The sequence below is a fragment of the Agelaius tricolor genome, unplaced genomic scaffold (assembly GCF_023055355.1).
Source record: "Agelaius tricolor isolate 1412-34295 unplaced genomic scaffold, bAgeTri1.0.p SCAF_19, whole genome shotgun sequence".
Taxonomy (NCBI): domain Eukaryota; kingdom Metazoa; phylum Chordata; class Aves; order Passeriformes; family Icteridae; genus Agelaius; species Agelaius tricolor.
The window spans coordinates 15330622-15357410 of NW_027269279.1; the positions used below are offsets into that span (position 1 = coordinate 15330622).

A 26789-nucleotide genomic window follows, 5' to 3' on the forward strand; every position below is an offset into this window, starting at 1 on the left:
CAGGCATTCCCAGGCAACGTTGGAGGTTGAAACCAAGGGCTGGTGCAGCCAGAAGGGCATTATGGCCTCTCTACTTCACAGATAAGTGGGGAAGCAGCTGGAGCTGGGACATGGTGCTCCTCTTTGCTGAGCTTGGAAGCTGCTAGTGAGCTGTCCTGGCACTGGTGCACCACAGAGCTGCTGCTCCCAGGCTGACTGGGCCAGGCTTCCAGCCCCAAAACCTACAGCCAGGTAGAAGCACCTCTGCACACCAAAGCTTGCCTTCCTTGGCTTGGTGGTGTCTGGTGTGGGATAACACAGTTATTGCAGTGTGGAGCTGAAAGGAGAGGAGGGAGACAGGAACAGAAAGTGAGACAGGGGTGGGGTGGAGGAGAGAAGGAGAAAAGAGTTGATGCTGGAACAGCAAGAAGGCAGAGCAGGGTGTCACCTCCTCCCAAGAATTCCAAATAACCTGCAGACACACAAAGTTGCCAGGGTTGGGCACAGAGATGGTGTTTGCTTACCAGGGCACAACCCCACTGTGAGGATGGGGTCAGTGGGTGCTGAGCTGCTTCTTTTGCCCTTCCTGGAGCATTTTGGATGGAAGCCAATACATTGCCATACACCTGGAGAATTTGTCAGTGCCAGAGGAGCAAGCGCCAATAGAGCAGTGACTGGATTGATGGTTGTTCCCTTCCTGGAAGCGAGGTCCTGACCATGCCAGCCCAGGAAACACGTGGTACCTCTGCCTATTGGGTGGCCTTGGCCTCAGCCTCACACTGTGTCTTCTTTCTTGCAGCCACTCCCACTCTCCTGGCTCCATGGCTGCCGTCCGTGAGTGGTCCTGCACACGCTGCACCTTCCTGAACCCCGTGGGCCAGCGGCAGTGCTCCATCTGCGAGGCTCCCCGCCAGAAGCCCGACCTCAACCACATCCTGCGGCTCAGCGTGGAGGAGCAGAAGTGGGCCTGTGCCCGCTGCACCTTCAGGAACTTCCTGGGCAAGGAAACCTGTGAGGTGTGTGGCTTCACCCCCGAGCCGGGACCCGGTGGCTCCCCCTTGCCCGTCATCAACGGCATCTTGCCCAAGCCTGCCGTGCTGATGGAGCCCAAGGGCACATCCAAGGAGGAGGCTGCCAAGGCAGAAAGCAGCAGCGAGGACTCAGAGGGGAAGAGCCCCGATGAAGCAGAGCTGGAGAGCGGCTGGGCCTGCCAGCGCTGCACCCTGCACAACACGCCCGTGGCCAACTCCTGCTCCGCCTGTGGTGGCCCACGCAAGCTCTCCCTGCCCAAAATCCCACCAGAGGCGCTGGTCGTCCCTGAAGTCATCACCCCGGCCGGGTTCCACATGGCCCCCTCCACCCCGCAGCCTTCAGTCTCCTCAGAGATCTCTGATGGTGATGCTGCGACCACCCCAGGCCCGGTGGCTATGGAACAAGAGGTGCAGAAGATCCCAGCCTTCAGCCCCTTCTCCCCGGGACTCCAGAACAACCCCGTGCCCCGAAGCCGGCGGGAGGTGCCCCCACAGCTGCAGATGCCAGGCCCCGAAGGCTCCCAGCCCGCGGCCACGGGCGCTGTGGGGCAGAAGGGCTCTCCCCAAGGTCAGGCCAGGGCCGCCCCTGCCGCACGCTTCCCGGACCTGCTGTCCAACAAGCGGCTGAGCGTGCTGGAGGAGGAGATGGAGGTCAGTCCGTCCCACTGGAAGTGCAGCTCCTGCTCCCTGCTCAACTCCGCCGGGGCCAGCAAGTGCGAGGTTTGCAGCACCCAAAAAGGCAGCGACACCATCAACCTGGTGGGGGACTCGGTGAGGTTCACCCCGTGCAGCCCCTCCAGCCCCGACTTCACCACCTGGTCCTGTTCCAAGTGCACCCTCAAGAACCCCACGCAGGCCCAGAAGTGCAAGGTGTGCGGCTCCTCCAAGCTGCACGGCTTCCAGGAGCACGGGGGCCCGCCGGGGGAGCCGGGGCCGCGCTGCCCCGACTGCGGCGCCTGCGACAGGGACAGGCCCGGCTGCTCCTGCGGCGCCAAGGCCCCGTCGGCGCGCAAGGTGGCCCGGCTGTTCCCGGCCCCGCCGCCCGGAGCGCAGGACAGGCCGGGCCAGTGGGCCTGCCCCGCCTGCACCCTGCTCAATGAGGCGAAGGCCAAGCACTGCGGCGCCTGCCACACCCCCCAGCAGTACGTGGCCCAGCACAAGGGCCTCAAGCCCCTCAAGAGGAGGGAGAGCATGCACGTGGAGAAGAGGAGGCAAACGGATGAGGGCGAGGCCAAAGCCCTGTGGGAAAACATCGTGACCTTCTGCCGGGAGGTGAGTGCAGTGCTTGCTTGTTCCTGCCTCCCCATAGGTCTGGGGCAGCATCTTCCATACCTTGGGCTCCAGGGATCTTCCCTTGCAGCAGCTGGATGCTGGTTGTTGGCACTGAAATGTCATATTTTGGTGCAGAATGACCTCCAGGGTGAAGACAGCCCATACAGCCCACTCCTGGTGCAAGACCAAGGAAGTCTAAAACCTAGTGCTAAGCCTGTTAACTCTGAAACCCAGTGGTATTTTAAATCAGTGAGAGGGAACTTCTGGGATGTAGGGGTCATCCTTAGGTGGTCAGTCCATCTCTTTCCAGTGTCTAGTGGTGGGAAAGGCAGAGAGTGTGCCTAGGTTTGCTGGTGGCACACTGTCCATGGATGCAGGGAATCTAGGATGCAGCAAGCAGAGGCTCAGGATGAGAGGCCAGCAGCTGAGGTGTTACAGAGCCATGGGCTGGGCCTTGGAGTTCTTGGTTTGGGTGTTGCAAATGCAGAGGTGCAGCACAAATGGCTCCCCCTGTTCTGGGCAGGCCAGCTGAGCTGCAGCTGTAGGCTGGCTCTAGTTGAAGGTCTCAGGAGTACGTGCCAGCACACACCTTCCCACTGTGAGGTATCTGGTCCAGTCAGTTGGGTTTCAGCCTCAAACACCACTCTGTTGGCCTCATTTTTTTTCCCAGTATGGCATTAAAAGCTCCTGTGGATGCTGCTTTCTCTGGCCTCCCTCTGGGGGAAGCCTCCAGCTCTTCTGGACCAGATGGAGAGGGAGTTGCAGTCCCATGTTGACGTACAAACAAGGCTTTTCCTGCCTGGTCTGAGGATCGTGTCCGTTCCTGTGCCTCCATTGCACAGTCCAGGGAACAGAGATGTTTGGCTCAGAGGGGAAACTCTGAGAATGATCTTGTTTGGGCTTGTGGTTTTTTTAAATTGCTGTGTGTCCTTCCTAACAGGCGTGGGTGTCTTTATAGCAGAGACCCAGATTCTGCTTATCCCCATCTTTTAAGCAAGTGAATAGCCTCTTTTGTAGGCAGGGAACATCTGTTCCATCAGGATTCAGGCCTGAAGGATGAATCACGATGATGGCCAGGCTGAATTAGCAGCATGGCACTGCCAGGAAGGGGAGCCTGCCTTGCCCCGTCCCACAGCTGAGCCTGTTGTGCTCCTTAACCCACCCATAATGGGCTGTGAGGTGCACGTGGGCCATCTCCCAAAAAGCCCCCTCCAGCCCAGCCCCAGCTGTGCTCTGGCACTGTTTAGGTGTGCCTGGCAGCAGTGGAGGGACGATGCTGCTCCTGTCCCTGTGCTCCTGCTCAGGCTGGCAGGGGAGGTCCCTGTGAGCTCCGTGCTGCCCAAGCGCTCCCAGGCTGCTCAGACTGCCCTGGAGGAGCCAGGCTGGCCGAGTTCTGCTCTGTCTGTTTGTCCCCCTGCCCCACATCATGTGGAGCAGCCCCTCTTGCTGCTCCCTGCCAGCATTTCTGCTCGAGCTCCTGCTGTGGGTTTTCCTTCCTCTGCTATTCCAGGGAAGCCTCTTCCAACCCTTGTCAGTGTGTGGTCCCTATTTCAGCTTTACCCTTTCTCTTCTGTTGGGGAGCAGTGCAGAGTGGTTCTGATTCCATGATTCCACTAGAATCATGGAATCAGAATGGTTTGGGATGGAAGGGACCTTAAAGCTCATCTTGTTCCAACCCTGCCAACCCACCTCACCTTCCACCACACCAGGTTACTCCAAGTCCTGTCCCGCCTGGCCTTGAACACTTGCACAGATGGGGCAGCCACAGCTTCCCTGGGCACCCTGTGCCAGGGCCTCCCCACCCTCACAGGAAAAAATTTTTCCCCAGTACCCAATCTCAATTTCTCCCCTTTCAGTGCAAAACTTTCCCCTTGTCTCATCACTACTTGCCCATGTGAAAAATTGTTTTCCCTCTTACTAAGAAGCCCCCCTTTAGGCACTGCAAGGGGTCTGAGGTCTCCATGGAACCTTCTCCAGGTGAGCACCCCCAGCTCTCTCAGCCTGGCTCCAGAGGAGAGGGGATCCTGCCCACAGAGCATCTCCATGGGGTCCCCTGGACCTGTTCTAACAGATCCACATATTTGTTATGCTGAGTCCACCAGAGATGGACAAAACTGGGGTCTCACAAGGGCAGGGCAGAGGGGGAGAATCCTCTCCCTCGTGTCCTCATAGCCCTGCACAGCAAGTTCCTGCAGAGCCCAGAGGTCCATGTGCAGGGATGGGTCACAGCCAGGCTGTGACTGAGGCTGCTGCAATGGTGGCTGCTCCTCAGATGCACGGGGCAGATGCTCCCCTGGGAGAGCAGGACAGCTATTAGCTGAAAACACCCTCCTGCAAAAGAGGAGCTGGAGTTGCTGATTGGGGCACCACAAAGGAAGCATTCAGGTAGGATTGCCACAAAAGAGGAGGTCAACTACTAATTGGGTGTGCATAAAGCTAATTTAAATCAGAACCAGCTTTTGCTGAAATAATTTAATTTAATTTAATTAACAATAACAAAGAAACACCTGTTCTCATTTCACCCTGTGTTAGACTGGAAAAGCCACCCTTCTCTTGGTGAAGTTCTGTGCTTCCATCCCTGTGGTTAATGCCTATGGGATTACCTGCCCTTCCACCCATCCTATTTATTTATGATGCAGCAGCTGTTGCAGGAGGCCTGGGATGTGGGATACCCTCACCCTGAAATTGCTTGCCTGGCTGTGGTCTGGCTGAATGCAATTGCTAAAGCTGCCCCTCCCATCCCCCATGGATGTGCCTGCGGGGTGGCACAGGGCTGCCAAACCCAGCGTGTCCCCTCCGGGGCAGGGACAAGGCTGCTTGAGGTGTGTTTGCGTGCCAGGTGGCTCCTCAAAGCCTTGCTGTTTGCAGGCTTTGCTGCTTGTGGAGGCAGCCAAGGCCCCCCACAGCCCAGCTTTTAGCACCAGCACAAAGTGTGAGACTGTCCCTGCCCAGGGAGGCTCCTGTGAAACAGAAAAAGGCAGATTGGAGTCACAGTCACAGCCCAGAGCTTGAAACCAGAGAGGTGAGCCTGAGGCAAGGCTGAATGCTGGACCTGAAGCACAAGAAGCATCTCTGCTGCTGCCAGCAGACACCAGCATAGTCCTGCCCGGCTGTAGGGCTGGGAGGGGACTGCCTGGGCCCGGCAGGAGGGCTGGGGGCTCTGCTGTCTCTCAGGGGGGCAGTGGGCGGCTCTCCAGACCCCCCAGTCCCAAGTGGCTCCACTTATGCTCTCCTTGCCTCTTGCCCTCGCAGAACAAAGTCAATTTTGTGGACGACAGTTTCCCCCCCGGGCCCAAGTCGGTGGGGTTCCCGGAGGGGGACAGCGTGCAGCAGCGGGTGAAGCAGTGGCTGCGCCCCCATGAGATCAACTGCAGCATCTTCAAGGAGCGCTCGGTGAAGTGGTCGGTGTTCCGCACGCCGCGGCCCTCGGACATCCTGCAGGGACTGCTGGGCAACTGCTGGTAGGGGCCAGTGAGCCGGGCTGACACCCTCCTGCCCCTTCCCTCTTCCCCCCTCTCCCTCCAGCTCCAGCTCGGCCCCCTCAGCCCTACTCAAACCCCTTTATGCCCCCAGGCTGTAGCCCATGCTCTGCCTCACCCCCTCCCAGCGCTGTGTGGCCGGGCAGCTCGTGCTGCCCATGCCCCATGCTGCCCATGCCCGTGCTGCCCATACCCGTGCCCCATGCTGCCCATGCCCCATGCTGCCCATGCCTGTGCTGCCCATGCCCATGCCCCATGGTGCCCGTGCCCCATGGTGCCCATGCCCTGTGCTGCCCATGCCCCATGCTGCCCATGCCCCATGCTGCCCATGCCCGTGCCCCATGCCCCGTGCTGCCCATGCCCCGTGCTGCCCATGCCCATGCCCTGTGCCCCGTGCTGCCCATACCCGTGCTGGCCATGCCCGTGCTGCCCATGCCCCGTGCCCCATGCTGGCCATGCCCCATGCTGCCCATACCCGTGCTGCCCATGCCCATGCCCCGTGATGCCCATGCCCGTGCTGCCCATGCCCATGCCCCATGCTGCCCATACCCGTGCTGCCCATACCCATGCTGCCCATACCCATGCTGCTCATACCCGTGCCCCATGCCCCATGCTGCCCATACCCGTGATGCCCATACCCGTGCTGCTCATACCCGTGCTGCCCATGCCCGTGCTGCCCATGCCCATGCCCCATGCTGCCCATACCCGTGCTGCCCATGCCCCGTGCTGAGGCTGCCCCGCCTGCCCGGCAGGTTCCTGAGCGCCCTGGCCGTGCTGGCTGAGCGGCCCGAGCTGGTGGAGAGGGTGATGATCACCAGGACGCTGTGCCCCGAGGGCGCCTACCAGGTGCGGCTGTGCAAGGACGGCACGTGGACCACGGTGCTAGTGGATGACATGCTGCCCTGCGACGAGTGCGGCTACCTGCTCTTCTCTCAGGTCAGTGCCATGGGGACGGGGGTGGGCAGTGCTCCAGGCCTCAGGGAGGCTCCCAGGACAGGCAGTGGGAAGAGGCACTGCTGGGGTTCATGTGAGGCCCCTACTTTGTGCTGCATTTAGAGTCATAGAGACACTAAGGTTGGAAAAGGCCCCAGAGATCAAGTCCAACCACTGATCAAATACCCCCTGCTCACTAAACCATGTCACAAAGTACCACATGGACTTGTTTTTTAAATGTTCCCAGGGGCGGTGACTCCACCAGTGCCCTGTACAACCCATTCCAATGCCTGACTACCTTTCATTAAGGAATTTTCCCAATATCCAAGCTAAACCTCCTGTGGTGCAACTTGAGGCTGTTTCCTCTTGTCCTGTCCCTGTCCCCTGGGAGCAGAGCCTGACCCCCACCTGGCTGCTCCCTCCTGTCAGGAGTTGTGCAGAGCCACAAGGTCCCTCCTGAGCCTCCTTTTCTCCAGGCTGAGCCCCTTTCCCATCTCCCTCAGCCCCCCCGGTGCTCCAGCCCTTCCCAGCTCCATTCCCTTCTCTGGACACATTCCAGCCCCTCAATGTCATGCCAGGTGCCACTGACCTTCTTGCCCACCTGGGCACATCTGACTCAAGTTCAGCTGCTGCCAAGCAGCACTCCCAGGTCCTTTCCCAGCAGGTACTTCCCAGCACTCCCAGGTCCTTTCCCAGCAGGTACCCAGCTGCCCCAGGCCTGGAGCTGCCAGGGCATGCTGTGACACAAATGGAAGATCCAGCACTGGTTGCACCCTGTTTGCAGCTCAGGACACTGCTCTTCACTGTGCCCTCAAGACAGCTGAACTCTTTGAAGCCATAATATCCATCTATTTAGACCTCTTTTGGCATTTCCCAGGCTGCAGTGAAGAAGTTTTATTTACAGTTGCTTTTCCCTCACTCCTTGCACCACAGCCACTTCACTTGCAGGGAAAGCCACCCCTATCCTTCATATAAAAGGAAAACACTTTAACCTGTGTTTTGCACTGCGAGGGAATGAGGGAAAGCTGTTTCTTTCCTCTGAGGGGAGGTCTGGCAGCTTGGCTGTGCCAGGGAGGGCCTGTGGAGAAGGAGGGGATGGCACATGGAGCAGCCTGTTCCGAGCCAGTGCCCAGTTGCTCTGAGCACGCTGGGGTGGCATCTGCTCGGGTCAGTGGAGCTCCCTCAGTCCCTCCAGGACATTGCTCTGCCCTGCCCTGCCTGCCAGGCCCAGGGGCTCTTGCTGGGACCATGTCCATGAAGGAGACTGAGAACGTCTCTATTGAAACTCAGGGGGCAAAATCTGCCAAGGAAAACAAAGTACCACTGTCAGGAGGAGACAGGGACTGGGAGTGCTGGCTTGGATTTCCTTCTGCAAATCCAGTCCTCTGGGTTTTGACACACAGCCATGTCAGGACAGGAATCAAACTTTGGAGAAGGGAAGAAGGAATTTGTATCTATTCTGCCTCTCAGTAGACAGAGGATACAGATGCATTTCTTTATTTCAGTATAAGATTTACCTGTCTTGGTTTTTACCTTTTCCTTCCATCTTTCATGAATTTCAAGTCTGCTTTTGGAGCTTTTTTAAGATTGGAGGTTTTCACATGGGCTGGACTTGCCTTGCCTCTGTTTCCAGGAGCATCTGAATCGTGATGAGATTTTTCTGCTGAGTGTTCAGCTGTGGGAGCTGGATGTGGGGGATATAAAAGGAAAATCAGAGTTTTAAAAATAAAAGAAAATCAGGCTCTTATCTGAGCTCCCTGGCTGTGGTTCAGGCAGAAATAAACAACATGGATTTTGTTGAGTGAGGGACCCAAAAACCAGCAAAAAGCACTTTTAAGCTCTCTTTATCCGTCAGAAAGAAATCTTCACTGCCCTCCTTTCCTCTGCCAGCTCTTGGCTGCCACCTGTGAGTCACACAGGCACAATGTACCAGTGATTTTCCCTGCTGCTCTCCAAGCACCGGATACCAAACCCCATTTGCTGGAAAAAAACTTGCATCTTGTAATTAGGGCTTGTAGTTACTCCCTGTGCTGGAGTGAGGACTTTGCCAGTCCAAGTCTTTGGAGCTTGTCCTTGAAGCAGTGTCTGTGTTGCCTGGGTGGAATCCAGTCAGTCCTGTCGCCGGGGGCACTCTGGGGAACCTCCTCTGCCAAAGGGGTGTTGGTTTGGGTTTGCAGAGGTGTGTGAGTTAAAGGCAGCTGTTCCAGATGTGCTCCACATCACAGAATCCTAAATGTCCTGAGTGGGAAGGGACCCACAAGGATCATCAGTCCAATTCCTGGCCCTGCACACACCCCAACAATTCCACCTTGTGCCTGAGAGCACTGTCCAAATGCTCCTTGGGCTCTGGGAGCTTGGTGTCCTCTTCCATTATTAAATGGTTCTAACTTCAGGTTGAAGTGGACAGAAGGGGCTCAGGGTGGGCACCCACCCTGCCAGCCTAATTGCTGGGCACCCCAGGGTGCAGCTCTGTCAGCACCCAGTCCTCTTGCGTGTTCATTCCAGGACTTCTTCCCAACAAAACACTGAGCAAAGAGCCAACGGGTCACCCCTGGCCAAGGGGACCAGCTCCTGGCATGGCCTTGCTGCTGCTGCCTCTCCAGCCAGGATGGCTGGTGGGGATGGCTGGGAGGGGCTGTCCCACCCCTTGCCCGGGGGCTGACGTGTCCCTCCCTGTCCCTGCAGGCCCAGAGGAAGCAGCTGTGGGTGGCCCTCATTGAGAAGGCGCTGGCCAAGCTGCACGGTTCGTACTTCGCGCTGCAGGCCGGGCGCGCCATCGAGGGCCTGGCCACGCTCACCGGGGCGCCCTGCGAGAGCCTCATGCTGCAGGTCAGCTCCACCAACCCCCGCGAGGAGCCCATCGACACCGACCTCATCTGGGCCAAAATGCTCAGCTCTAAGGAGGCTGGGTAAGATGGGGCAGGAGCAGGGACACTGCAGAGGGGGGTGAGGAGGAACATTCTTGTCTTTAGAGGCTCAGGAGAGGGGTCACTGCATCAGCTGGGGTGGAGTCCACCACCCGTGCCACTCATCTGGAGCATTGGTGGGGGTCCCACTCCAAGTTCTAAGAAATTATTTCTCCTTTGATTCTCATATGAAATTAAGGGCCTGGTGACCTTCCACTGCACGTCACTGCTGTCTTGCAGGAGTTAGGAAGTGGCACTGAGCCCACCTGCTTTGCTTTGAGCTTTTCTGTTTTGTGAATGCTTTACCCTGCCCAAGTCTCCCACCCCTATGTGACATCTTTGCTAATGACACCTGGCTAGCACGAGTCTAGAGGGGGCACAGCCAAAGCAGAGACCTCCTGCTCATCACTTGGGCAGGAGGGCAGCTGGGTTGGCTGAAGGCTGGGGTATGGGGCCACATGGATGGATAGCTCCCAGCATATGGTGTCCCCCTAAACCTGACTGCTGCAGACCTCCTGCCCCAAATAGTGTCCTCACCCCTGCTAGCTTGTCTAGCTGATGGACTCCCTGCTTTTCTCTGTGGCTTTCTGCCAGCCAGCAGAAGTGGGCAGGACCCTGGGGCCTGGTAGAAATCAGGGGAGGTTTGGGGCAAAGCTCCCCAGCGCAAAGCAGCTCTCCTTGGAGCCTGGGCTCAGCGTGCGCGTGGGCAAGGGGAGGGAGCTCTGGCCAGCAAGGCTGGGCACTGCCTGGGGAGTGTTGTTGATGCCAACAGTGTTGTTGCAGAGTGGGAGCATCCAGGAGCCTCCTGGGAGGAAGCTGTCCCATGCTTTGAGTGGCAGGGATGAGCTTCCCCCATGGCAGGCCTGGCAGGACCCTGAGGGTTTGGTGTCCCCGTGCAGGTTCCTCATGGGCGCGTCCTGCGGCGGGGGCAACATGAAGGTGGATGATGTGGCCTACGAGAGCATGGGGCTCCGGCCCCGGCACGCCTATTCCATCCTGGACGTGCGGGATGTCCAGGGCTTCAGGTGAGCTCGGCCTGGAGCCTGCCATGCCTCTGCAGCTGCTCCTGCCTGCAGATTCAGCAGAAAACCTGGAGATGGATAACTGAGAGCATGGTGAACGGGACCCTGGGGACTCTTTGGTGTCCCATCCTCATGGCCAGCAAGGATGATGCCATCCTAGGGTGTCACATAAATGCTGTTATCATATGAGCTGTCCTTGCCTGGTGCTGGCTCCATGTCCAGGGGTGGAATGTTTGACCTGTGTCACAAGACACAGAGGACTGAGTTGAGCTCTCATTTCGGTGAGATGCTCAGAGCATATTGCTCATCTTTGAATGGAGAGGGGAGAAACTGGGTGCCACCCTGACAGCTGGGCTGCTATAGGAAGCTGTATTTTCAGCCATGTCACTCTCAGCAGTCTCTCCCCTGATGAGCCCCTTAGGGCAGGGAAGGGCAGAGGGAGCAGCAGCAGGAACAGAGCTGCAGGGCAGAGACATCTGGGGCCACGATGTGGGTGACACATTAGTTCTGAGATGCTGTGAGAAGGCAGGAGTCACAGGGTGTCCTGTGTGGGGGGCAGGCTGGGTCTCCCCTCCCTCCTGGGTCTCTGACACTTTTCCCCTTCCCAGGTTACTGCGCCTCCGGAACCCCTGGGGCCGCTTCTCCTGGAACGGCAGCTGGTCGGACGAGTGGCCGCACTGGCCGCTCCCCCTGCGCCATGACCTGATGCCCCATGGCAGCAGTGAGGGCGTCTTCTGGATGGAGTACAGCGACTTCATCAAGTATGGCACGGCCAGAGCAGAGCTGTGGGGTGGGGAACGGGGCAGGGATGGAAAATGGGATGTGGGATCATGATGTGGCAGGCGGGACCAGTCATCCCTAGGGAGTGTGGGTGTCCTGCAGTGTGCATTGTGCCCCACCAGGATTGAGCCCAGCTTCCCCACAGGTATTTTGACTCTGTGGATATCTGCAAGCTCCATTCGGACTGGCACGAGGTGCGTGTGCAGGGCATGTTCCCCAACAAGGCCAACGGGCCGGTGACGGTGACGTCGCTGACGGTGTTGGAGCGCGCAGCTCTGGAGTTTGCCCTCTTCCAGGAGGGCAGCAGGTGAGCTGGTCAGGGGAGTGAAACTGGGGGGCTCAGCTTGGAGAAAAGGAGGCTCAGGGGGGACCTTCTGGCTCTACACAACTTCCTGATAGGAGGGGACAGCCATGTGGGGGTCAGGCTCTGTGTTCAGACAGGACAAGGGGAAGTGGCCTCAAGTTGCACCAGGGGAGGTTTAGGTTGGATATTGGGGAAAATTTCTTCACTGAAAGGGTGGTCAGGCCCTGGCACAGCTGCCCAGGGCGGTGATGTAGTCCCCATCCCTGCAAGGATTTAAAAATCTTATGGATGTGGCACTTGGGGATGTGGGTTAGTGGTGACCTTGGCAGTGCTGGGTTAATGGTTGGTTATTGATCTTGATGATCTTAGAGGACTTTCCCAACATTAATTATTCCACGGTTCTGTGGGCCCAGAAGAAATCCAGACACATTGGCATCCCACGGGGTCACAGAGCTCAGGGATGGGCCCCCATCACCATCTCTCCAAATCTTGGGAACTGCTTATGTTTAGCTGGAACCAAACTCATGAATGCAGGGCTGGTTCCTGGGTCAGTGGGATAGCTCTTCCCTGGAACTGCTGCCTGTGTCCTGGGTGATGTGTGACCCTTCCTTCCTGGCACAGGAGGTCAGACACGGTGGACAGCCACTTGCTGGACTTGTGCATCATGGTTTTCCGGGCCACCTTCACCAGTGGGAACAAGCTGAGCCTGGGCCGGCTGATGGCCCACAGCAAACGAGCTGTCAAGAAATTTGTCAACTGCGACGTGATGCTGGAGCCGGGCGAGTACGCTGTCGTGTGCTGTGCCTTCAACCACTGGAGCGCTGCCCTGGCCGGCCCTGCTGCCCAGGGTGAGGGCATGGAGGGGCCCTGGGGGACGGAGAGGTGCCAAAGCCCTCGGTCCTCTTCATGGGGACCTTCTTTAGGGTGGAGGTTGCCTGTTGCATGTCGCATGTGCATCAGCCCAGGAGCACCATGCTCCTGGGGATTGTGGGCTTGGTGACATTTCCCTGATCCCTGTTGCTCTGGGTGTCTCTGCAGCTTCCAGTCCCACCAGCAGCCGACCAGCCACTGATTATTCCAGCTATATCCTGGCTATCTACAGCTCCCGCCTGGTGATGGTGGAGCAGGTGGATGCACAGCCCACCACGCTGGCAGATGCCATCATCCTGCTGACCGAGAACAAGGGCGAGCGCCACGAGGTGGGTGGGGGGCACAGGGCAGGGGCTGCAATGGGGAGGGGGGGGTGATGCTGTCAGAGGGAGCCTGGACATGTGGGGTCCATGGGCAGGGGTTGGGCAGGGCTGTGCCAGCTCTGGCTGCCACCCCTGAATGCCCCCCCCTTTGCTCCCTCAGGCAGCATGGGGCACCCCAGCAGATGGGCTGCCCTTGGCTAGAGTGGAGGATGCCAGTGCAGGGGGTTTGATTTGGGGATGAGGGTGCCCAGAGGCTTCATCCCCTTCCCTGCTGTCTGCCCCAGGGCCGTGAGGGGATGACCTGCTACTACCTGACCCACGGCTGGGCAGGGCTCATCGTGGTGGTGGAGAACCGACACCCCAAGTCCTACCTGCACGTGCAGTGCGACTGCACCGACAGCTTCAACGTGGTGTCCACGCGCGGCAGCCTCAAGACACAGGACAGCGTCCCCCCCCTGCACAGGTCTGGGGTAGGCAGGGGTGGGTCACAGGGGCTGCCATGGGCCTGCCAGGAGGCTGGGAGAAAGGCAGAGCCAGGGCTGGCAGGAGGCTGGAGAATGGCAGAGCCAGGGCTGGCAGGAGGCATGGACAGGGTGGGATTGCCAGGACAGAGGTGGGATTGCCAGGAGAGGATGGGATTGTCAGGAGAGAGGTGGGATTGCCAGGACAGAGGTGGGATTGCCAGGAGAGGATGGGATTGTCAGGAGAGAGGTGGGATTGCCAGGACAGAGGTGGGATTGCCAGGAGAGGATGGGATTGTCAGGAGAGAGGTGGGATTGCCAGGACAGGATGGGATTGCCGGGACAGGATGGGATTGCCAGGACAGGATGGGATTGCCGGGACAGAGGTGGGATTGTCAGGACAGGATGGGATTGCTGGGATAGGATGGGATTGCCAGGACAGAGGTGGGATTGCAGGGGTGGAGGCTGCTGCCCTGAGCCCGTGGCTCTCTCCACAGGCAGGTGTTGGTGATCCTGTCCCAGCTGGAGGGTAACGCTGGCTTCTCCATCACGCACCGCCTGGCGCACCGCAAAGCCACCCAGGCCTTCCTCAATGACTGGATGCTGACGAAGGGCACCCACAACCCGCTGCTCACGCCCGAGGTCGCTGGGCTGCACGGGCCCCGGCCCCTATGACGAAGAGCCTCCCCCTCCCTGCCCCGCCGCCCCGTTCCTGTCACCGAGCCTCTGGCCCGGGGTGCCCCCCGAGCCACCAGCGCTGAGCTGTGGGGCAGAGCTGGAGTGGCACCCCCAGCGCTTTGCCCCACGCCGCGGGGCTGGGGCGAGTTCTCAGGGCCAGCACCAGCCCTGGCACCGCTGCCCTGGCACCGCTGCCCCCAGGCACTTTACGAGGAGCAGCTGGGGGCACGGGGCCATCTCAGGATCCCACCTGCCCCATTCCTGTGCTGGGCCCGGTGCCCTCTGCCCGCCCCAGGGACTGTGGGAGAGGGAGGGGCTGGAGGTTGCTGTCAAGACCCTTCCCAGGCACCACGCTCAGGACTCTGCCCCTTCCCGTGGCACCAGGGCACTGGCGCTGCAAAAAGAAGAATATACCTCTGATGTCTGTCCGTCTGTGTGACCCTCCGTCTGTCCCTGGGCCCTTCCCTCTGTTTTGTTGCCCCCTTTGTCTGCTGCCAGGACCAGCGTGGTGCTGAGGCTGGGCTGGGGGGTGCCAGGGTCACGCTGCCATGGTGCCACCCATGCCAGGGACCCCCCCACCCTTCCTGGGTGCTGGGGCTGGTGGGGAGAGGGCACAGGGTTGTTGCAGAAAGCTGCTGCTGAGAGGGCTGTGCTGTAATTGGGGTGAAACTCAGAGGTTTCACCACCTCCTGCTCGGCTCCGGGTGGAGAGCGGGGCCCCGGGGTGCTGCAGGTGGGGGCTGTGGCCCGGGGCACCTCTCCCTGTCACACAAGTGTTACTATGCAAAGGCGGCCGTGGGAGCAGTGCCTGGAGAGAAGCCATGGCCCGAGCTGGGCTCAGCCCCTGGCACTGCCCTCTGGGCCCCCCTGTGCCCCATGGAGGGAGGCTGGGCTGCAGGTACCGACCCGGAGCCAGGGAGCAGCTCCCTGGAGTTAGCACGAGTCCATGTGCTGGGGAGGGGTGGCTTTGGGGGGGAAGCAGAGAGCCCCCTCCTCCAGAGCCCGAGTGCTGTGGGAGGCAGTGAGCACAAGGCAAGGGCTGCACCTCAGGGTGCTGCTGGCCCTGTGGGTGCTCTGAGGTGAGGGCTGATCCTGAAGGGAGCTGCACCCCACGTTTTCAGGGCTTCGTGGCTCTCTGACTTGTCTGACTTGACGTGAGTGTGTGTGTGTGTGTGTGTGTGTGTGTGTGTGGTTTGGGGGTTCCCCTGTGTACTGTCTCCTTCCTGAGCTGTGTGGATTTACAGCTGAGGGGGGGCTGATGGGCAATGCTGGACCCTGTTCTGGCAGGGGCCGTGCTGGGGGATCCTGCACCCCAAATCCTGCACCCCAAACCCTGCACCAGCAGCTGGGCTGGGCAGGGGGTGCAGGCTCTGCCCCTCTGTGTCCCTTGGGGATTGGGGGTGGCAGGGGGGGTGGGCTGCCCTGGCACCTCCCAGCCCCCCCAGCTGGGGCTGCTGAGCCAAGCTCTGTCTGTATTTCTGTTTGTTGATCTGTTTTCTCTCTTTCCAGCTCCTTCCTCCTTGGGATGATTTGTCCTTCACTTTTTTTTCTCCTCTCTCTTTATGTCTTTCTGAGCTGTGAATATTTTTAACCCTGTAAATACTGTCCAGCTCTTCAAAATCATAGGATATTTTATCAATTGTAAATCAGATCAGTAATCCCTGTATGATATGAATTATCCATGGGTGGTTTTCAAACTCAGGTTCTGATGGACCAAATAAAGTTTTGTTTTTTACTGAAGCTGCCTGGTTTTCCTGTGGAAGAGACAAAAGGGATGAGTGGGCTGGTTTGGGGGTCAAAGCAACGGGTCTTGCAGGCATTTCCGTGGAGCAGTGACAGTCGGTGCTGGGGGGAGAGCTGAGCACCAATAAAAGGGGAATTGGAAGTTTTCCTGCACTTGGGGGTGCGGGAGCACAGAGAGGGGTGGAAATAAAGCAAAACAGAAGCGAAATCCAGAAATTCCCATAAAATGCGCGGTGTTCTCTCGCAGGGCCGAGCAGGGCTGTGCCGCGGCCGGGAGAGGGCACCCACCATCCGCCTGGATGCTCTCCCGCTCGTGCCTCAGTTTCCCCACCCGTTCCTTGCCGGGCGGCGCCATGGCCGTGCCCGCTGCATGCCCGGCCCCGTGCCCGGGCTGGGGATGCAGGACCTGCCCCCTCCTCGCAGCTCCCAGGGCAGCGCCCCTGCTCCCGCTCCGTCCGTGCCTTTGTCCGGCGGCGGGGCCGCCTGGCGCGGGGAGAACTTTCCGGCTGAGCGGAGGCGGCCCCGGCTGCTCTCGCCCGGGGTGGGCACCTTGAGACCAGTAGGGAGAGACAGAAGGAGAGGATTTCGCTCTTTCTTACAGCAACTTGTAATAGATTTTTCCGGGCGAAACATCTTTGCATTCAGGAGGCCCTGTCACAAGCCATCAGCCTCAGCCGGGGAGAAACAGATGGAGAGTTCATTTTGGCGGGGAGGGCACTGCCACGCTCCCTCCTCTCCCTCAGTCTGTTCAGGGAGAGGAGCCGGGTTGCGGCCTCGCGGCCGTGCCGCCCCTCGCTGCCGCCTCCTGGCGATCCCGGGGGGCTCTGGGGCCGCCACGGGTCCCCCCGCCCCGCTCGGTGCTGCTCAGCGCCAAGGACACGCCGGGACATCTCAGCGCGGTGACCTGGCGGTGGCTCTTGTCGCGGTGACCAGCGCAGGTGGGTGATTGTGTCCTGCCCTCCCACGGCCGCGGCTCCGCGTCCCGCTGAGCCCCGCGCCTGCCGACGATGGGAGCAAACCCGGCCATGGCAGGAGGCTGGCACAGCAGTGCCCGGTGCAGCCGGGGACACTCGGGTGGGCTGGGGGTGCAGGGGACACCATCTCCCAGGAGAAGGAGATGGCAGTGAGGGCACTGATTCTGTCTGGACACTTTGGGAGCCCTCAGAACACCCCCAACATCACAGACCGGGCTGAGAGCTGTGGTGTAGCCATGGAAGGGCTGGAAGTGAAATCAAACCCTAATTGTGCCCAATTCCCAAGGGCTGAGGCAGCATTAACTGCTTTATAATTACAAATAATTGTGTGGCAAAAGATAAAATTGTGTTTGACACATCAGCTCTGGAGGAGGATGTTGCTTCATCAGGAAATTTGTCAGTCTTTGGCTCTGTCAGTCTTGAGCCTGAGGTCTGAAGAGGGAGATGGGGATGGGCAAAGGGAGCAGTGGGTCAAGGGAAGGATGGATGGAAGAGAAGGATGGACAGCAGGACACTGTGGAGGGGAGGTGGAGGAGGAGTGCTGTGGTACTGAGCCATGTGAAGAGCAGAGGCACAGGTGTGACAGCTGGGGCAGGGCTGTCCCACTGCCCTGGCACGGCTGTGGCTCCTCACCCAAGGGGCTGTGGCTGCAAAAATGGCAGCACAAGTCACCCCAGGGGTGTCCCTGCACCAACTCATCTGGTGGGACAGCGTGAGCAGGGCAGGGCTGGGGCCATGTGAGCCCACCCCACTGCAGCTGCCATCCCATGGGTCCCCTCCACCCACAGCCCTGGTGCTGCTCCTCCCTGGGCTCACACGAGGATGCTCGTGTGAAGGTGATGAAGGTGAAGGGTGGAGAGGCCCTGGCACAGGTGCCCAGAGAAGCTGTGGCTACTCATGGATCCCTGGAAGCGTCCAGGGCCAGGTTGGACAGGGCTTGGAGCAGCCTGGGACAGTGGAAGGTGTCCCTGCCCATGGCAGGGGGTGGAACGGGATGGGCTTTAAGGTCCCTTCCATGACAAACCAGTCTGGGATTCTCTGAGGCAGTAGCCGTCTCATCAGCACGGTCACCACCCCTTGACCTGCTGGGCCCGGGGAACATCCCCGGAGGCAGAGCCGGGACCGGCTCCTCGCTGTGGGACCGGCCGGGCTCCGGCCCCGTCAGGCCCTGCTCGGGAGGGGGCGAGGGCTCCAGCGCTCTCTGTGATTCACTCTGACTATAATGGGAGCTGCTGGTGAATATTTTATGGCTCCCACAGGGCAGATAGAACATATTGTGCATTTTACGCCACAAATCTCCGCCTGGAGACAGAGGGAAGCTTAAAAAAGAGCAGCACCAGCGCTTGCTGGGTTGAGGGGGGCAGAGCTGCAGCGCTGGTGCCAGCGTGAGCATCGCAAGGGTGCTGTCGCCCACCTCCATCACCCTGCCGGGGGTGCCGATGGGTGCCCTGCGCCCAGCACGGGCCCGGGCTCGGGGCTGCTCCCGGCCGCAGCACCGGGCTGCGGTGAGCGGCTGCGGCGGCTGCGGCCGCTGCCCCGGGCCAGGCCCGGCAGCTCTGCGGCTCTGCGGCGCAGGCGAAGTGCTTTGCCCGGGGCTGAGCCCTGCAGGAGGGTCCCTGCCTGCGCCCCGGCCTGCCTTCCCCTTCGTCAATAATGCAGCCGCTGCCCCGGGCGCCCGCCGGCGCTGCCCGCAATAATGGATCGGGATGAGAGCGGCCCCTCCTCATCCTCCGCCGCGTCCCGCGCTCTGCCAGGAGCTGCCGAGCCACGGAGGAGCGCTCACCTTCACCGGCAGCAGCCGCTGCTGCGGCCCGGCCGGCAGGGACAGGGACGGGGGGTCCCTGCAGGCAGCCCCATCCCCATCCCCAGCCCGGTACCTCCCTTCAGCAGGGACACAGGGCACGGCCAGCACCGGCACCGAGAGCCAGCAGGGAGGCTCGGGCTGAGACCTCAGCCTTGCCGAAGGGCCGGGCTTGCATGGGCGAGCTCTGGGTGCCAGGGTTCTCACTCTGCCTCCCTCGGGCACGCTCTATGCCGGGCAGGGAACATTACCGATCCTGCACTGCCTGCACCCACCCGGGCTGGGCTGGAGCGGGGGAGGTGCCTCGGACCACGGCAGCAGCGGGAAAGAGGAGGAGGAGGATTCAGGCACCAGTGGGTCAGGGCCAGCCCGCGTGTGCCGCTGTAGGTGGTGAGCAGCCCTTTGTCCTCCCATCCCGGAGACCCCCAGCTCCCCCCCAGCCACCAGCCAGTGGAATGAGGACCTGATGCTTGGGGTCAGCTTCTTCCCCCTTCAGATGAGGGAGAAAGCCCCCGAGATCTGTGTCAGGCCCAGGCTACCTAGAGAGTAGCCCCCAGCCCCCCGCCACGGCCGGGCGGGCTGGGAGGGCACAAGCAGCCGCCAGAGGGGACCAGCCCGTGCCTCAGTGGCATCACGGACCCGCCACCTCCCCCGTCCCCAGCTGCGATGGGTGAGCAGAGCCCTCCAGCATCCTCCCACTTCCGAATGGGGGAACAGCAGAGCCGCAGAGGGCGGGGTGGAGCCGCTCTGGGCTGCCCACCTGGGGACACGGGGGCACGCGGCTGGGTGGCTTCACAGCAGGGCTGCCATGGCATCCTAGGGCGCCACGCTGTCCCTCCCGGTTTCCCCAGGGATGAGACTCAGGGGGTCACCCAGACAGACAGGAGGAAGGAGAAGACTTTGCCGGGATGAAGAGGAAAACCCCACCCCAGGACGGCTCCTCTCCTCCTCCTCCTCCTCCTCCTCCTCCTCCTCCTCCTCCTCCTCGCGGGCTCCATCCGAAGGCAGCGGGCGCGGGGCCGCGCAGGGTCCGGGCCGGCACAGCTGGGGCCGGGCTGTCACGGGCTGGGCTATCGAATCTGAAAGCAATTAAAGCCATCACCAGCGCTCGCTCGGGGCTGGCTCCAGGCTGCAGGGAACCTGCCACAACAGATCATGTGCTCGATGCTGCTGGCCCGAGGACCTGCTCCCACCCGCGCCCCGACACGCTCCGGTGTCAGCCCCGCGCGGGGGCCCGGGCAGGGCGTGAGGGCACCGGGAGGGGCCACGGGGTGGCCCCGGCAGCCGCCGCGGTCCTGCCGCCTCTCCGTGGGGCTCTGCTGCCCGGGGCTCCGCACAGGGGCTCGGCCACCAGCTTTGGCCACGGCCGCCCGTGGTGGCGAGGAGCTGGCGGTGCTCGGGGGTTCCCGTGGGTCCCGGGCAGGGTTTGCCGCCCGCCGCTCTCCCGTGGGCACGGGGCGGGGGTGGGCACGGCTGGCAGCTGCCTGTGCCCGTGGATGCTCCCGGCAGAGTGGCTGGTGACCCACGGCTTGTCCCACACGGTGACAATGGGGACAGCCCCAGCAGGTCCTATCGTGGGCTGGGGGCAAAAAGCAGCAGACCCTGATCTGGGCAGCTGCTGGAAGCAGAGTGGGCGCTGTGGAGGGGCAGCACTCCTCTATCGTGGGGTGAGGAGGGGGCATCACCAAGCCCCTTCCACCCTGTCATTCCCTTTTCCCGATGGATAACGGTGCCAGGATCCCCTGCCCTCCCCTCCCCGCCCCCACCATTTTGGGGAATCTGCGGCCGCCTGCCCCCCTCCCACGGCCCCGGGCCTGCTCCAGCCTTCGGGAGCATCTCCCAGGGCTAAACCCAGCGCGGGGCTCCCGGCGGGGCGGGGGGTGCCCCCTCCTCGGGCACCGCACAGTTAAGCAGAAGTTTGCTGGTACGGAAGTTGCACATTGTCTTGAGGCACATTTTCTGTTTTTTCACTTGTGAAATATTTCTGTCAGAACCAGTTAATGTACAAATTAGCAGCGGTGGTCTCTCTTACGTCTTCTGACTCACTAATTTGACAGGGGGTGTTTCGGTGGCGGAGCTCGCTCTTGACAGGCAAACGGGAGGTCAGGGACCCGCAGGGGGAGGAGGCACCGAGCCGCAGCTTCCCGGGGGTCTTCTCCTTCCTAGCCCACCCCACTGCTCCCGTTCACTCTGCCCTGGCAGGGGCAGTTAAGCTCGGATTTGGCGTTTTTTCCCTCAAACAAAATTATCCCCAAAGAAGGGCCCTTGGGATAGGTGGGGAATCCAGGGGTGGGGGTTTTGCTTTTGGTGTCCTACAGGCAAACCCAAGGGATCCAGCATGAGGAGGGACATAGGAAAGGGTTCCCTGCACCACGGCTGCATCCTTCACCTCCTCCAGCCTGGGAATTCAGCTCTGCCTTTCAGGACACCTCCCACGCCCTCAAGAGCCCCCATCCTCCTCCTGCCATTAGAGAGAAACGAGCTGATGTTCCCTCTCTCTGTGCACATCGCAATCCCTCCAGCCCAGGCTCTGGATGAGCCAAGGGACCGCACAGTGCACTTTTCCTTCTCCATCTGTACCCTGGGATGTTGCTTGGGGGGGACTGGCCATGGGGGGAGCAGCCAGGGCCCTGTGAGCTGTCCATGCTGGGCCCGTGCTGGGCCTGTGCTGTGTGAGCTGTCCATGCTGGGCCTGTGCCCTGTGAGCTGTCCCGGGCCAGCGGCTGCTGCAGACGGTCCCCACTCCGCACCCACAGCTCAGCAGCTCCCGGGGCCCTGCGCTGGAAACCGGCAGCCTCTGCCCGTGCCACCCTGCCCTGGCACGCAGGCCCTGCAGCCAGCCGGCCCAGGATGGAGCTGGGTGGAGAGGGGAACCTCCTGGACCAGGGAAGGAGCTCCACAGCCCTGCTGTGCCAACCCTGCTGTGCCAACCCTGCTGTGCCAGCCCTGCTGTCCCATCCCTGCTGTCCCATCCCTGCTGTCCCCATCCCTGCTGTCCCAGCCATCCTGTCCCATCCCTGCTGTCCCCATCCCTGCTATCCCATCCCTGCTGTCCCATCCCTACTGTCCCCATCCCTCCTATCCCATCCCTGCTATCCCATCCCTGCTGTCCCATCCCTGCTGTCCCATCCTTGCGGCTGCTGGGACTGGAAACCAGCCTGGGGAGGGGACCCTGGCTGTGGGAAGGGCACTGGGTGCAGGCCTCTTCTCCTCATGTCCCCTCTTCCTGCTGGTGTTTGCTGAGGGCTTTGTGAGGTCTCCTGCTCATGGAGTTTACTCCTAAGGAAATAACTTCCCCTGGATGCTGGTGCTGCATCCTGTGACCAGCAGACCCCTGTGTCAAGCAGATCCCTGCAAAATCCTCCCTCTTTGAGTCAAGCAGGGTGCCTGGGTGATCAGATTTGGTATTGTATCCTGAAGAGTTCTGAGCTGAGGTCTCAAACCAGCCTGACCACGGTCCCCACCTCACACAAGACTCAGCTCTGTTTTCAGAGATTCTGTACCCACACCAGACCCCCAGACACTGCCCTGTACCAGTGAGACACCAGCAATAGTGAGAAAACTGGTTTTATATCCCACTGCATAGAAACTGTGTCTCTGTCCAGCCTCTTCCAGGAGCCCCTGGGCAGCAGCAGCAGATCTGGAAAGGAACTGGAAACTCCCACTTCTCCCTTCTCAATGAAAAATGAAAAGTTTGCTTTCCAGGGGTGAATCCATGCCCAGCTGGCAGATGAACCAGTCTGTGGTAATGCTGCCAAGGATGCCCAGGTGGTTCCTACACAGCCCTGCACCACAACACGGAGGGGATTGTGACCCTTGAGGGAGCCCAGCTCCAGCATTGGACCCTCCTTGTCGCAGCAAGGCCAATGTCAGAGGCATTCACCACCCCAAGGCCTGTTGGCAGCTCCAAGGAGACATCCCACTCCTTCCCATACCCGAGAAATCCCCACTGGCCATGAGCTGGCATGGAAACCCCCATGCTTCCAGCAGGGACAGCTGCCTGCTGCCTCCATGGCTTCCTGGCTCACTTTTGGCATGAGGATTTGGACAGACAATGGGCTGGGAAAGAGCTTTGGAGTGAGGCAGCAGCTCTCCCTCTCAGCCAGGTCCTGGCCACCTTGGGGCCACCTGAGAGGCCACATCATGCCAGTGTAATGGAGACCCTCTGAGAGCAGGGTTAGATTGCATAGTAGAGAAAAATTCATCCCTGGCAGGGTGGGCAGGCCCTGGCACAGGGTGCCCAGAGCAGCTGTGGCTGCCCCTGGATCCCTGGCAGTGCCCAAGGCCAGGTTGGACAGGGCTTGGAGCAGCCTGGGACAGTGGAAGGTGTCCCTGCCATGGCAGGGGTGGAACAAGATGAGTTTTGAGGTCCTTTCCAACCCAAACCATTCCAGGACCCTACAGATGTTGCCCACAGCACACACAGTGGCTCAGGGAGGGCTCTGTACAGGACTTGTGGCTTTTAGGGGCTGCCTGGGAGCTCCAGTGGGGAACAGCCCACCAGGAAAGCCTGGTGAGGCTGGAGAGCAGAGACAGCTCAGAGCTGCTGGATAAGCCAAGGCTGCTGCCGAGACCTCCCCAAACCCAGCCCCTGCCAGGGTGGGTGTCCAGCTCTGCCCAGGGCTCCTCAGGGCTTCTGCATCCCGAGGTGCTCCAAGAGCATCCATGGCAGCACCCCTGGCACACCCAGCTCCCAGCGCCGCCCCGTGCCCGCTGGCCTGTCCCAGCAGGGACAGGGACAAGGACCAGGACCATGGCTGTCACTGCCGTGTCCCAGCAGGGACAGGGACAAGGACCAGGACCATGGCTGTCACTGCCGTGTCCCAGCAGGGACAGGGACAAGGACCGGGACCATGGCTGTCACTGCCGTGTCCCAGCAGGGACAGGGACAAGGACCGGGACCATGGCTGTCACTGCCGTGTCCCGGCAGGGACAGGGAGCGGCACCGTGGCTGTCACCGAGCTGTCCCTGCAGGGACGGAGACAGGGACAGGGAGCAGGACCGTGACTGTTCTGGCCGTGTCCCAGCAGGGACAGGGACAGGGAGCGGCACCGTGGCTGTCGCAGCCCCCGGAGCCGCCGTTCCCGGGGCGAGGGGCTGCGGGAGCAGCGGGCACCGAGCCCCAGCCCCGGCGCTGCCTGCGAGGAGCCGCCGGATGCAGCGGCGGCCGGGGCGAAACAGCTCAGGCAGCACAAATCGACTGTGACAGCCCCAGAAAGGCTGAGCCCGGGGGTGCGGAAAAATACAAGTTAGTTTCCTTTTCCTTACCATATGCTCCCCTTCAGCTGTGGGCGGCAGGATAATTACTGCCATCCACCATGCTGCTCTGGCTTGTCACACACGCTGCCGCCTGCTCCCGCCGAGGGCTCAGCCCGGCACCGCCTCCCGGCCCGCGGGTCACACACGCTGCCATTTGGCTTCCCCGGCCGCAGGTTTGGTTCTCCCCGGCACCAGAGACATCAGCTTGAAAGCCGCAGAGGTGGGGAGAGAGATGCAGCCCCCTCCTCTCAGCTGTGTCACCTTGCGTTGGCTTTGGTGTTAGGTCCTCTTCTCCACCTGTGAGCCCCGGCTGCGCTGTAGCCAGGTGAGGACACCTCTGTCCCTCTTCACAGGACGCTGCTGGCCCCTGCTAGATCCCATGCCCGGGTGCCAGGAGAGCTCTGGGGACAGCCAGTGCTTGGGCAGAGTGGAAGACAAGCTGTGCAGGACACCCCAAAGGTCAGGGATGGAGTAGGCTGTGAGCAGGACCAGAACAGCTCCAGAGGCCCCTCCAAGTCCCAGCAGGGCTGGGGGTCTGTGGGGATGAGCTGGTGCTGTGCAGGGGGAGCACCAGGGGCCGAGGATGTGCTGTCACCCTGGCAGGTGCAGGGCACCCTCCTCCAGGGCACCCTTTGGGCCAGCAGGAGCAGGCTGGGGGCTGGCAGGGGGCAGCTCTGTGCCTGGAACATGAGGTCCATAAAAATGGGGATGGAGGTCCATAAAAATGGGATGGAGCTCTGCTACACTCCTTGGGCAAGCAGCCGTGGCCGTGTCCTCCAGGACCATGCAGAGTCCAGGACTCAAATCCTGGCTGGCTCCGGTCTCTCTGGGTCTGGGACAGGTTTGTCTTGGTCATCATCCTCCCTGGGCATGGGTCAAAGTGGATCTTCATTGCCCAGTTAATGCCTGGCTTGAACATAAACTGCTTCAGTGTCTTCATTCAGGAAGAGAAGGACGAAGCTGTGGCTGCCCCTGGATCCCTGTGACTGTTCAGGGTCAGCTTGGACAGGGCCTGGAGCACCTGATCCAGTGGAAAGTGTCCCTGCCCATGGCAGGGGTAGAATGAGCTTTGAGATCCCTTCCAACCTGTTCCAAGATTCTTTGAGGGGCCTTGGCATACACTCAGCATCTTGCAGGACTTGTTTCTCACAATGTACAATGAGACCTGGATGGGGACACGGTGCCACAAATCAGTGTGGTCCTGCCAGAGTGCCACAGCAGCCACAGGCTGTGCTTCCACCCCTGCAGCAGCTCCTCCTGTGGCTCCTCTGGTGCCAACAGCATCACAGCCCCATTCCTGAGCCCTGTCCATCATGTCTTTGGACAGCACCTCTACGCAAGCACCTGGCTCCTGCCTCAGTTTCCCCATCTCCTCAGATCCCTCCCTGGCCACAGCAGCATCCCAAAGAAGCTGGACAGCTGAAACACGGGGAGATGCAACAGCTGAAAAAACCAATCCAACTGGCAACTTCCCCGGGATCCTCTCAGAGGCTGCGCTGGAGAGAAGAATGGATCTGGCCCCTGGCTGAATCCTCCTGTCCCAGTGCCCCCGGGGCTCAGATTACACCCGGGGAAGCAAAATTTAGGAGGTCTGAGGTGCTGTGGGCTCTGCACCTCCTGGACAGGTTACATGGAAGACAAATATTCCCACACACCAGGCAGGGCTCTCTCTTCCCTTCCACATCTGAAAAGGAAACCCCCAAACCCCATCTGCCCGCCCTGCCCATCCCTGGGCGGTGCCCGTGCCCGGCGGTGTCTGGCACCCCTGGCTGTGCCCGGTATGGCTGTGCCCAACACCCCTGGCAGTACCTGGCTCCCCTGGCTGTGCCCAACACCCCTGGCAGTACCTGGCTCCCCTGGCTGTGCCTTGGCTGTGCCCGGCACCCCTGGTTGTGCCCGGTATGGCTGTGCCCGGCTCCCCTGGCTGTGCCCAGCTCCCCTGGCTGTTCCTGGCACCCCTGGCTGTGCCCAGCTCCCCTGGCTGTGCCAAACACCCCTGGCAGTGCCCGGCTCTCCTGGCTGTGCCCGTGCCCGGCTCCCCTGGCCCTGCCAGCCGCTTGAGTGCCTCGCTGTCTCTTCACCCGGCTCTGCGGCCAAGGACCGGAGCCGAGTGGCGGAGCGGGGCCGCGGCTGATGCGCTGTGACAGCCCCCGCACACCTCCCGCTGCCGGGCTCGGGGCGCCCACCCGGGCAGGGCCGGGGGGCTCGGGGCCGAGGGGGGCTGGGGAATCCTTCGCCATGGCCCGATGTCCCCTGACGTCACTGGAGGGCGGTTTAATTTCCGTCAATCGCACGGAAAATCGCATGTTTGGCCCCAGAGCCCTCCTCCCCACGCCCCCCCCAGCCGCCTGTCCTATTTTGAAGGGCTCATTTTCCCGGCGCTAATGAAAGCGACAGCCGTGCAGGGCTGGTATTTGGGGTTATCAGTGAGAATATTAATGGTGCTGCTCGGCGTTAACCCTTTGAGAGCCGGAGCTGGGCAGCCGCTGCCACTGAACCTCCCCACAGCGGAGCCCGGACCCCTCAGCACCACATCCGGGACTGGGGGCGGGATGGGAACCCCACTTCCACGAGGGTTTAATTGATTTAATCATTTCTGAGCCCCGGGGAAGGGATTGACCCGGCTGCCTCCTGCTGAGGGAGCTGAGGTGGAGGTGAGGGGATGCTGTGGGTGCTGTTACCTGGAGCAGCAGCGAGGCTTGGGCAGGAGGGGAGGATGGGGACACCAAGGGACCTCCCCGGGGGAAAGGCAGGTGCCAGAGGTGACCTGTCACAGCCAGGATGTGGGCAGGGAGAAGGGATGAACTCACCTTGCACAGGAAGGCTCTGGCAGTCTGAGCGTGTTCGTGTTTGGCTGGAGATGTTCATGGTTGACTGGAATGCAGAGCTCCCCACGAGGGCTTTGCAAACAGCTGTGTGCAGATGTTAAAGAACAAACACATCCCAGCAAACATCCTCTAACACTCATGGTACAG

At 60.9% G+C, this 26789-nt stretch overlaps 1 protein-coding gene across 6 annotated transcripts in view; it reads left to right on the plus strand.

Moving 5' to 3' along the window:
- The window catches only part of CAPN15 (calpain 15), a 56655-nt gene extending 40878 nt beyond the window's left edge, over positions 1-15777 (plus strand). For 5 of the 6 annotated variants that reach the window (XM_071444544.1, XM_071444543.1, XM_071444545.1 and 2 more), the window contains 11 exons: positions 779-2282; positions 5535-5743; positions 6514-6697; positions 9380-9603; positions 10500-10625; positions 11231-11383; positions 11548-11709; positions 12328-12554; positions 12745-12905; positions 13184-13362; positions 13858-15777. In XM_071444544.1, coding sequence (XP_071300645.1) covers positions 779-2282; positions 5535-5743; positions 6514-6697; positions 9380-9603; positions 10500-10625; positions 11231-11383; positions 11548-11709; positions 12328-12554; positions 12745-12905; positions 13184-13362; positions 13858-14035 — 3307 coding nt within the window. In that variant the 3' untranslated portion in view covers positions 14036-15777. Of the gene's footprint in view, positions 1-778; positions 2283-5534; positions 5744-6513; positions 6698-9379; positions 9604-10499; positions 10626-11230; positions 11384-11547; positions 11710-12327; positions 12555-12744; positions 12906-13183; positions 13370-13857 lie in introns of all 6 variants that reach the window. The other variant, XM_071444546.1, reaches the window with a different exon arrangement.
- Positions 15778-26789: the final 11012 nt, after the last annotated feature.